The 12,525-nt window shown below is 40.8% G+C and overlaps 1 protein-coding gene across 1 annotated transcript in view; it reads left to right on the top strand.

The window, feature by feature from the left end:
- Window positions 1-4,781, top strand: part of itga7 (integrin, alpha 7) — a 107,442-nt gene extending 102,661 nt beyond the window's left edge. Inside the window, exons 24-26 of the mRNA XM_084317573.1 lie at window positions 1,284-1,382; window positions 1,775-1,900; window positions 4,484-4,781. Of these exons, the coding sequence (XP_084173699.1) occupies window positions 1,284-1,382; window positions 1,775-1,900; window positions 4,484-4,639 (381 nt within the window). The 3' untranslated portion in view covers window positions 4,640-4,781. The remainder of the gene's footprint in view (window positions 1-1,283; window positions 1,383-1,774; window positions 1,901-4,483) is intronic.
- Window positions 4,782-12,525: the final 7,744 nt, after the last annotated feature.

The raw sequence follows: 12,525 nt of genomic DNA, 5'->3' as shown, positions 1-12,525 counted from the left end.
AGTATCCACAGTTTTCTACTCTTGAACGTTGAAGTTCCGTGAGTTTGAATATAACCACCAGTGATGTCATCAGGGACGTTGATTCATTGTATCGTGTTAATTACAGCTCAATGAAATTATATGGTTGCAGTCCCTATGAGACAATGAATTGCTATTTTTCCACCAACATCATTTCATGGAGCTGTAATTAACACAACACAAGGATTCAACATCACTGGCCATATTCAAACTAATTTACTCTCAATAAGTGTCAAACAAAATGTATGTGTTTTTTGGATGTGTGTGAGATTATGTGCAAAATAAATCAGCATAATTTTTTGGCAAATGCCCCTTTAAGGTTAATTTAATTTATATATATTGCCATTTTAGGTATTACATTTACTTTTTATTTATTTATATTTATATGGTAGTTGTTGAGGGAGGTGGCAAGATAGTGTTAGTCATTCACTTCCACCCACCTACAGTTTACAGGTACAGGTACTCTGGTTTCCTCCCACACCATAAAGACATGCATGGTAGGCAGGGACTACAGATGAAAACTTGCTCATTAGCTAATTCTGGCACATTTACATTGATGTAGAAACTGAATATGTTGATTAATGTGCACTGTTCCTGGGTAAAATAATTACCGTAATTCCTCTAATAGTAACCCCGGCTTGTATTTGTTTCAACTGTAGCTGATACCAGGCTTGTATTAGGAGGAGGCATGTATAAGAGAGAGGCCTATATTTCTAATTTTCAAACAGATCATAATGAATAAATCAACATTTTGTGTCAGTTTGAACCCAGTAAAATGTACTGGGTTCATTTATTGAAACCAAGTACTGTGTGAAATACGGTAGTAAACAGTGCAATTACAGGTGGTCAAAAAAAGTTAAATAAAGTAAAATAGTGCAATCACAATACTGGTATAATAATAATAATAACTTTGTTTTATACAATTCTGAGGTAGGCTTACTCTCTTGGTAAACATTAACACCATACCATTATATTGTATTTACTGCACAGCCAGGCCAGCATATACATGAAACCCGGCTTGTATTAGGAGGCCGGCTTATAATTGCTTAGCTCAACAGCGCACCTGGTCATTAATAGAGACCCGGTTTTTAATTGATTACCGGTTACTATTAGAGGAATTACGGTATAAACAAACTTAAACTTTCACTGCTGGTCCAGAGATTAAACCCGACAACCTTCTAGTCACAAGCCTGCTTCACTAACCTTAAGACCACGGCTGCTCCATTTCACATTTTCCTATTCTTTTTTGTCTTTACTTTGTTCAGGAGTTTCCAGCAGTCAGTGCTCTGGAGCTGCTGATCAGAGCCAACATCACTGTCAAGTCAACAATCAAACACCTGCTGCTCAGGGACGCCACCGCACAGGTACTGGGCATTGATTGATTGAAAACGTTACAGATTGCAGAATGGGTACAGTACAGCTCAATACTAACAACTGCTAAGAGGATGAAGACCAGAAAAATACTTTTGTCTTGTTTACATAAGGGTCCTCCATTTTCAACTCATCAAGACATTTATGACATACAAATATACGGCATCACACAGAGACGAGTGACAGAGTACTAACAGCTTTCACTAAACTATTTATACTGTACATGTCATATAACTACACTAACGTTCTTTCTACCAGTGTTCATGGAGATGAACACACACACACACACACACTCTTAGGGAATAGCTCTTAGAATTGGAAACACAAATATGGGATTTAAGTGCCCCTCAGGTCCCTCACAGTCAAATATTCCCCCTCTCTGCAGGTACCACTGATGGTCTACCCAGAACCAGGTCTGGCTGACCAGTACCGGATTCCCTGGTGGATCATCCTCATTGCCATACTGGCGGGCATCCTACTGCTCACGCTGCTGGTCTGCATACTCTGGAAGGTAACATACAAAGCCTATTCACCACCCACCTTACATACCTGTCAGAATATTTTGGTATTCTAGATTTCAAAATGCTGATTGCACCAGCATTGCTGTTGAACTAAATTCTGATATCAAGAGTATTATTTAAGGTAAAGGAACACGCCAACTTTTTGGGAGATTTGCTTATTTGCCATCTACCGTGGAGTTAGACAAGCAGATACATACCCTTTTCTTCTCTGTGCATGCATTAGGCTTATGGAACAGCCGCACTGTTAGCCTAGCTTGTGTATTTACCATGTGGATACTTTTTTTTAATAATAATTAGACATTGTGATGATGATTTCAGTGATTTCATCACCTCAAAAGCCCAGTTTTTCAAAAAGCAAGAGGGCTTTTGAGGTTATGAAATCACTGTGCCCAGGCAGCAGTGGTTTGGCAAAACATAGTGCAGAGTATATATCTGCTTAGAAAACGAAAATGTAAAATTTTTAATTAAAGTTGTATTTGGAGTGTATTTCGTGACTGTTGGGAACTACAACTGAATCTATTTAACACGTCTCTGTTCTTACGGATTTAATGTGAGGAGAAACTATGATATGATCATACACATATACACCTTTACCATCACATCAGTTTATCATCATGCTCATATTATCATCATATTATCAATTCATCATATCCTCTAAAATTGCTTGGTCGAACAAGGTGAATACAGAGTCTGATGGTATTAAGAGCAGCCAAAAGCTCCTCAATAGCCTGGACAATGAGAGCCTGTCCTAAAACTGCCTCATCCCTTACTTCAGTCTCATCGTTGGCCGCCTCTCTCGTCTCTTCACACTGCTGTGTGGGTCAATAAAGCCTTTCTGTTCCATTCTATTCTGTCCTGTAATCAGTTTATTCTTTCCGGCTCACACTTTGTTTCTTCCTCTCCTTTTTTCTCTGTCTGTGTGTCGTCTGTCTCCTTTCTTCCGTCACCCGTTTGTCATCTCTCTTCTTCACCCTCCCTCTCCTTCCCTTAATCTCTCCATTCTTCCCCTATAACTGGGGGATGTTCCCTTTATCTCCTAACATCCTCTCCATTTCCTCCAAATATCTCTTTCACTTTTTCCATCCATCCATCAATCCATCTCCACCCACTCCCCTCTTCATCCATCCTACCTCCCACCCCGCGGTCCAACATCCCAGTGTGGTTTCTTCAAGCGCAGCGAGCGTCTCCCCGCCTATGACACGGAGTACTACCAGGCCCACCTGGGCGTCCAGCCCTCGGCGGAGGTGGAGAAGCAGGCAACAGAGCTATAGGGTTCTCCTCCCCCCCCAAAAAAACCTCAATCTGGCCTGCTCTCCCCTCCCCCTCTCTCCCAAAGCGGTAATGATCTCCACCCTCCGTACCCCTCCAACCCACAGTACTCAAACCTGATCTGACCTGGGTGGTGTTCAATATGGCATGGAATACATTTTACATTTTATAACAGTGTGGAGGACTTCTATATACCTACTTATACACTTGCATATATAACCCATATAACTTTATATGATAGCATGTACAATAATGCTGTATATACCGTGTATAATATTTATTCTTACCGTGTATATATATCTATCCACATCTGTCTGTACATACCTGCACATAATCCTTTCAATTTAAAAGTGTAATTGTCAGCTATAGCTAACGTTACGTTATAGCATCAAAAGCTATCGATAATGTTAGCTAATGTTGACTCTACTATCTTGACTCTTTTAAATTGACAAATAGCACATGTGTAATTCATGGTACAACTAAAATGGGATCAAATAATTATTTGTCTCTCGCCGTTGACTAGTGTACATATTTTTCCCTATAGGGTCCCCCATGGTGGTTAGGGGGGGGGGGACTCGCTATAGAGCTGTGTTGTGGTCTTTGGCTCTGCAGTGACTGCAGTATCACGCTAGTTCATTCTGGCTGGGATTTTGAGTAGTACACCATTTTGTCATCCCTACTCCATTCTCATTCCCCTCCTGTCTCAAATCAAAGCCTCCAGCTGGCTTTGTAGGGTACCAGAATTAACTTGCCAGCAGATGTGTGTGTTGTGTTCATGCTAGGTGCATGTGTGTGTGTGTGTGTGGGTAGTACTCACAAAAGATGTATTTCAAATTCAGGGCATGCTTTTCACTGCCTGGAAGCTTTGTTGTCATGTTGTCTGTGATGTGCATGTGGTTTTCTGATCATTTCTAATATTTAGCAGAGATGGACTATAGTGTTTTAGTGGTATATGACTTTATCTCCTGCTTGGTGTGGATTATATTTCATAGGATTGTACATTACTTACTGCAAAAGGTAGGACAAATATGAGCAGGGGTCATCCAGCAGAACTGAGAGATGGGCAGAACATTAATTCTCTCTCTCCTTCCTCTCATCTCTTACTTCTCTCCCCTCCCCTCTGTCCCCTTCTCTTCCCTTCTCCTCTCACTCTCCCCTCCTCCTCCCATTTCCCCTCCTTCTCTGCTCTCCTCTCCCCGCTTGTCTCTTCTCTTCTCCCCTCTCCCCTCCTTCTCTGCTCTCCTCTCACCACCTCCTCCTCCCCCTCTTCTACTCCTCCTCCTCCTCTCCTCTCCTGCCAACAGTGTGGATTTTTCCGGCGGGCTCACTACAAAGACAAAGTGCCTCAGTACCACGCGGTGAAGATTCCTCGCCAGGACCGGCCCCAGTTCCAGACCCAGAAGCCTGGGCTTGTTCATAAAAAGGAGTGGGCCACCCGCTGGAGCGACGGGACCTCTTAAATCACAGACTCAATCCAAAAAACCCTCTATGTGGCACTCACTTCCTCTCTCCCCGCAGCGTACGGTAACCTGACTGAAGAAGAGCACGTGGACTGATGTCAATACTTGTGTATTGGTGGTACATTACACTGAGTGGATCTATACTTCCCCTGCACTGTGACTCATGGCTGGCCTTGTTGGATACTAGTCTATATTTATACTGTGTGTGCATTGGTGTTTTACAGGAACTACCGATGGCCCACCAACAATATCAATACTCACCAATTTGGCTGCTCGATATGTTTTATAGACTGCATTTGGGAGCTGTGATGGGACACAAATGGACTTCACTGACTGACATCAATGCTGACTGACTAAAGCAAGCAAGCAGACACACACACACACACACACACACACACACACACACACACACACACACACACACACACACACAGTATGTGGACCCCTTTGACCAGGAAGCCAATGCCCATGACATGGACTGCTTCTTGCCTTAACTACTGTAAGACTGAAAGACCTTTCACCTTTTATATTGTTTGGTTTTTTTTATTCTAGCTAGCACTGGTTAGGAAGCAGTGATATGAAATATCAGATAACGGTAGATGTTGTCAACTAGAACATTGAATGTGTTAACGTCTGAAGAAAGATACATACATTCAGCTGCACTTGTGGACTCTGTTGTCAACACAAGAGAAGCCTTCATCGGGGTTCAACCAACTGTGATGAAGGCTTCTATAGCTGAAAAGGTGTGGCTTGATTCTGTCTTCCTGATTGATGCTTCTATTCAAGCACCTTGGAGGGACAGCAAGGTAGCAGCAGAACTGTCCTATTCCCCCTGATCAGCTGACGAAGCCATGTGACCAGTGGTCTTCATCATGATAGGCTGGCAAAGCCATGTGACCAGTGGTCTTCATCGTGTACTGTACAAGCCCATTCAAGGACATTGAATGTTCTCTAAAAGAGGAGCCCTTCTTCTTCTTCATTATTTTGCTTCATGGTCTAACTTTTACATATTTTACATCAACAACCTCTGGGTGAACTTGAATGGGAACAGGAAGATTACAACACAGCCTATTATACCATAATACAATAATAATACAATATAGCCATGGCCTTGACACTGGGCTCGGATAAAGACCACTCCTGGAGGAAAACTGACTGACTTGAAAGAAAGAAAGAGACAAGGAGCGAGAGAAAGAAAGAGTTGTGATATTTTCATGTGACAGCAGCAATGGGTTTTTCTGTAAGAGGTGTTGAAATAATTACGTTTTCCAACTAAAACAAAATGTAGGCTATGTGAAGGCCTGATTCACGTGCCGACATCATGAAGAATATAATTCAAACTGTTCAATGTATTATACTGCCCTGCCCTGAGCTCCTGTAACGTCCTCACACCAGCCAGGGAACCACTGTTTTCGTTCCTTTTGTTTGTAATTGTTGCATACAAGTGCCTTACGGTAAAACTGGCATAACTGGAGTGAGTGAGAGGGAAACAAATAGCCCATGAAAATAACTCGAAGTGGTGCTGCCTTGAAACGTTTGAGGGCTACTGAATAATTTGCAACAGGACTCCATTCATGTCAACAGAGAGAAAGAATTACCTGCAGAGTGGAGGGAAATAATCGGCCTGGGACCAGACGGACGTTTTGAAACCCGTTTGGCTTGGTTCAGTGTGATGGTTATAAAGCATGGGAAGTATTTTAGGTATTGCTGGACAATCTTGTAACATTATAGACGCATGAAGCTCATATTGCTATTCTCTTTTCCCCCCACTTTTTCTTGTCATGACCCAATGTTTTATTTATTTATGATTGACTGGCTGCACTGTTTTAACAATGTAAATAAAAGAAAAGAAAGAAAAACTAAATGAACCAATTAGATTATATTTTGACAATTATCCTAATGGCATGCTGATAGGGTATTATCCAAATTTAGACAAATGATTGCTAGTAATAGGGTGGGAAAGTGGCGATGATAACCATCTAGTGGTTGCGTTCATAAGGAAATCCAATCACCATTCATTTTCCCATAGGGATACCTTTTGATTATGAATGTGACATTTTGCAACAGTATAAGCACATGTTATAGATACCATACCATAAGACTGTGGAAGTGCTCTTAAAATTGCATTGAACTCAAAATGTAAATTCAAGCTTTCACAGATTTTTATTCATAATCAAAAAGTCTCCCTATGGGAAAATGAATCAACCACTAGATGGCGATGGTTGCCACTTACCTTTCTGCTTGCACCCATAATGTGAAACCTGCCTTTTCTTTAAGAACACTAGATGGTGCAAAGTCTGTGGTTTGTTTCGACCTACGTCTGTGTCATTAAAACAGCAATGTCCCTTTATTGTATGGAATAATTGTTAATAATTCTGTGCAGAAATTAATAGCTAATTTAAAAGGACATGTTTTCCCCCCTGTAACTACTACTTTACCACAGAGTTAAAGAAAAGTATTTGTTTTATGTCAACATGATTGTTCTATAATGGTATGGGCTCTGGTACATAGACTGGCTGTCTATGCACCGGACTTATGTGAATTCAGGTTTGTAGGGAAATATTGACTATATAGCCTATGGGTATGAATGATAATAATTATTCATGCTCAATGATTAATATAGCCAAACTACCCCAGTAGGTGAACAGGTGGGAGTGTCAATATGATTCATATTGTTTCCAGAATGCAGTACCCCAGGAGGAAAAAATGTGTTTGTACAACATAAACACAAGCAGTTGTATATAGTATTTATTATCTTAACGATAGTCATATTTAGTACTTGTTATCTGAACAATGTGGTAATATTTAGTACTTATTATCTGGACCATGTGGTCACATTCCCTCCTCTTTGTGTGTTTGAATTATTTAGAGCAAATAGGAAATCATTGTTTATTATGTTAAAGCTGCACTGGGTAGTTTTGAGATGGAAATTACCTCTACAATAACTACTATCAAATGCTTGAATATTATTTATAATATCTACAATAATAAACCTCACAAAGTCCTGCTTTGAAACAAAGTGAACCAATTGCGCTTAGAGGATTTCTGAAAACTGGCACCAAACCAAAAGCGGAACAGAACAGCTCCTTTAGCACCAACTTGGCCTTAAGAGAGCACAACGGAATGGCTTCAGCGTCGCTGCACGCATCAGGGTCAAGAGATACTGGTGACCACTCAAAAGGCTCACCCATAGCATATAGGATAGAGGGGAGCTTGTGGTAGGAGCTGGTTTGGCTTCACTGCACGCTGGTTACGTGGCAAGAGCGACAGTACTGAGACACATAACACAGATTTCAAGCCAGGCCAAAAGAAATACTTCAGAATGTGGTGGTTTGTTTTAGTTACTTCCAAATGTCCACATAATGGTGATGAGCTAAGCCTGATATTTCTGAGCATTGGAACAACAAGCTGGTAGGTAGTATTCAGCTCGTATGTAGTATTCCAACTACAGTCATCAGTAAACAAAGGAGTTCACTTGCACAGAGTCATCAGAAATAGGCTACATTGATGTCAAGAACTTCATATTTTGGTACTGCAGCTTACGAGAGGTCAGCCTTCTGTGTTATAGCTCCTTGCCAACCGGCAACAGTCAGTGATTTGTCAACAGGCAGGCCACCAGGACTCGGCAAGGTAGATTCCGTTGGCTCCACAGGCAGCTTAGAGTCAACATTTTCATTGAGTGGACGCATGAATGAGTCAGAGGTCTACTACATCTTCACACACAGTTATGCGATTGGGCACGGGTCACAATTCAAGCAGCAAACACAGTGGGGAACTTATCAGCCAAGTCAGTCTGACCTTCACACTGGCCCGGAATGATTGGGTCATGGACAACAATAGGCACAGGGAACACTTGGCCACCTGCTAAATAGCAGCAGGCTAATGGCGCATACTGTAGCTCCCTCCACCAGTTTAAGTTTAAGTTTATTTGGATCCCCATTAGCCACAGCAGTGCTGGGGCTATTCTTCCTGGGGTCCATAACACATAAAATACAGTTACAGACGTATACACTCACAACATTTACATGTCATACAGACAATTAAAACAACAATAAAAACCCTTATACACTCATAACATTTACATGACATACAGACCATTAAAACAACAATAAAAACCCTTATACACTCACAACATTTACATGTCATACAGACAATTAAAACAACAGTAAAAACCCTAATCAAATTCATAATACAATATAAAAATACAAAATTATACAATATTTTAATAATATATCCCTATCAGACACATGCCTTTTCATCCATATATACCTATCTCTTTATCAGACACATACATTTTAATTTACGTACACACTATCTATTATGGAATGTCAATTTCTTTGGTTGAAAATGTTGTTTTACCACGATTTTGAAAGGGCATTTACTATTCTCCTGCTTAACATGTCTGGGAAGAGAGTTCCATTCCTGCATACCACGGAACATGACAGTTCGCTTCATTGCATTCGACCTCACTTTTGGAAGTGTAAAACCTCGTGCAGAAGCATGTCTGGTGGAATGGTTGTGTCTGTCAAGACTTATTGATAAATTGTTATATAAAATTGAGGGGATCTTTGTAACAAAAATATTCCTAGTGAATACAATGAGTGAGCAGAGTAATTTATGTTTGACAAGTAACCAAGTTAAACAACTGTGCATCGCTGCAACATTAGTTCTGTACTCACAGCGAAGCGCTATACGTGCTGCTTTGTTTTGTACCATTTGTAATTTTTTCAGTTTACTCGTCGTTACATTCGACCATACTGCAGGACAATAGTCAAGATTTGACAAAACCAGAGCTTGAATGACCTGTTTGATAGAATTTAGTGGTAACAAATGAGCACATCTTTTAACAACAGAAATCCCTCTTCCCATTTTCACTACTATATTGTTTATATGGTGTGACCATGACAATTTACTGTCTAATGTTACCCCTAGGAGTTTAGTCTCCTGGACTTGATTAATTACCACATCACTTATCAAAAGTTTCAAGACTGGGTTCGTTCTTAGAGTATGGTTTGAACCGAAAATGATGCTACTTGTCTTTGATATGTTTAGAACTAGTTTGTTATTCTTTATCCATTCCATCACTGATTGCAACTCTGCCTTTAGGACCGTATTTAATTCATTGGCTGTTGAGGCTGATGTGTAAATCGTTGAATCATCCGCATACATAGAAATATAGGACTTATTTAGGACAAGAGGCATGTCATTTGTAAATATGGTGTAGAGCAAAGGCCCAAGGCAACTTCCTTGGGGTACTCCACACCTTACCGTTTTAACTTCTGAGTAACTCCCATTAAAAAAACTATTTGTTTCCGGTTTGCTAAATAAGTTTGCATCCAAGATAGTGCAGATGAGGAGAAACCGTAACATTCAAGTTTTTTAAGTAAGAATTTGTGATCTATGATGTCGAATGCTGCAGTAAAATCAAGCAAGACAGCTCCAACCATTTTCTTTTTATCTATCTCTTTCAGCCAATCATCCGTCATTTGAACCATTCACAAGCCCTGACTGTAAGTACACAGTACGCAAGGGAGCTTGCAAGCTCATCTCACATCCTTGTATCAGCGCACTACTGCCAGTATTACTTCTTGGTCAATGTAAGGACTCCTGCTAAACAACAGACTGAGCAGCTCCAGTGTCACTGACGATGCTAATCGGAATGGCAGTCTCTATGCCAGGGAGTGATAGAGCAGTCAGTAATGAAAGGTTAAAATAACCAGCCCGCTCACTACAAGCTGTAGGACACTGGTTCTGAAGAGCATGACTAGGCAAGTTACAAACACAAGGTACAGAAGCCATCAGACCCACAGATTTTTACTAAATATGCTTCTTACTGAGAACAGGGCAATCAGCTACAACATAACCTGGCTTTTTGCAGTGGAAACAAGTTATTTCTGAATTTGTGTTTCCGGGAGTAACAGACTTAGTAACTGAAGTTGGCTGAACAGTCAGTGCTGGCCGACTTTGAGAAACGAGATCTGCGAGGAGAACTGAGGTACTTTTGAAGAAAGGAAATCCGATCAAAACGAAGACAAAATAACTTGGTGGACGGTCTTGCGACTTCTGAGGTTCTCAATTTATTACAAAATCTTCAGATCATGTACAATGAAGAACAAGTTGTCTCTCTCAATATACTACAATTCTGATCCTTAGCTCCAATGTTTGAACAGATATACTTTAATCTAACCCCTCCCATTCTGTCCTTTAATTTGTCACGTCATCAGAAAAGCCATTCACATGGTCAGGAATACCCTGCAACAGACTCTAAAGCTTGGAGCATTCCCGTCAGTCATGGAGTTTTTAAGGCATTGCACTTGACCTATGTACTGAATCATGTAATTGTTTTTAATCTATCATTGTAATAATTGTAATTCATAACTGTTATGATATTTGTGTTCTTTGTTAACTCGTCATCACTGTAAATGAGGGAAACCTCAGTGCTTTCACGAGTATAAATAAAGGTTTGAATAAATGAATGAGTATACACATACTTGTTCACACATATCATAATTAGGCTCCATACATCCCCATTGAATGTGTTGTGTTGCCTGGTCCTGTTTATTCAAATTGTGTCTATCTCCGTTATTCTAGACTTAAATAAAGGTTTATTTGAAAGAATTAAATGTGAAAGTGAAGTGCCTCTAACTAACCCTTTCGGCTAGTTTCTTTTGGAATGTACTCCATTGTTGCAGCATCGTTAGAATGTTCAGTTCTGAAAGCTCTAACTCATGTGAGACTGAAGACCTGGAATGGCTGATGTAGTTATGAGTTAGTTTAGGGAAAAAGGTTTTGCATACAGACTGTAATGGGTTGATGGTAAAGACCACCATAAAGACATGCATGTTATGCAGGGACTACAGATGGAAACTAGCTCAAATCTGGTACATTTACATTGATGTGGAAACTGAAGATGTTCATTAATGTGCACTGTCCCTGGGTAAAAAATAAATAAACAAACTTAATGGTGCATTTTAAAGTTCAAGCATGGACTTAATTTACATTGCGAGGAAATATTCAGCCATTAGACCACAGTGTACATTTTCTACCAATTCAATGATTACTGTATATTTCAAATAATTGACTCAAATGTGTGCCAGTTGAGATTATGGTAGGGTTGAATAAACAGGATGTGCCCCCTGAGGGATTATGAGGGCTAATGGCATATATGCTGTAGCATTACAGAAGAGCAAACAAAAATGAATTGAATGAAAATGCCAATAACTACAGAAATGGATTATTATAATAATGAGGCCATACAAAAATCTTCAGAGTGAGTGGGTGTGGAATGCTGTTAAACTATAGGCTGGTGCGTAGGAAGGAATTCTGAGCCCTGTGCACTCCGAAGGAATTACATGTGAATATGTTCCCACGTGTTAAATGTAAGCACGCGATTTTTTTTTTACTAATTTGGTCACAGAGGTTAGCATATTCACATGTGCTTGTGGTTCACGTGAATTTGCTGACCAATGCGGTTAAGGTAGGGGTGGGCTTATTCATGAGATACCACATTTTTAAGGTGGTGTAGTGGTTAACACTGTCGCCTCACAGCAAGAAGGTCCAGGGTTCGATTCCCGCTTGGGGACCAGGTTTCCGCGATGCTACCCAGGTGGGGTATCTCCCAGGCCATTCCGTGTGGAGTTTGCATGTTCTCCCCGTGCTCGCAAGGGTCCCCCCCCCGATAAGAGAAACCCAATGGAAAAACATGCACAACAGATCGCTGACGCATCCCTGACGAAGATGGGCAGGAGCACTTGGATTGGTCCCCGGGCGTGGTACCTCGCCGACACCGTCTGCTCCCGGCTGCCCTTGGAGGGAAGGACGACGGGATGGGTTAAGCGCAGAGCTCAATCGCATCGGCGACCCTGAGAAAGACAATGCGCGTGTGT

The sequence above is a fragment of the Notolepis coatsorum genome (assembly GCF_963971535.1).
Source record: "Notolepis coatsorum genome assembly, chromosome: 6".
In the NCBI taxonomy this organism is placed as follows: domain Eukaryota; kingdom Metazoa; phylum Chordata; class Actinopteri; order Aulopiformes; family Paralepididae; genus Notolepis; species Notolepis coatsorum.
The sequence above is the reverse complement of the archived record's forward strand: the minus strand, read 5'-3'. Positions and strand labels throughout refer to the sequence as shown.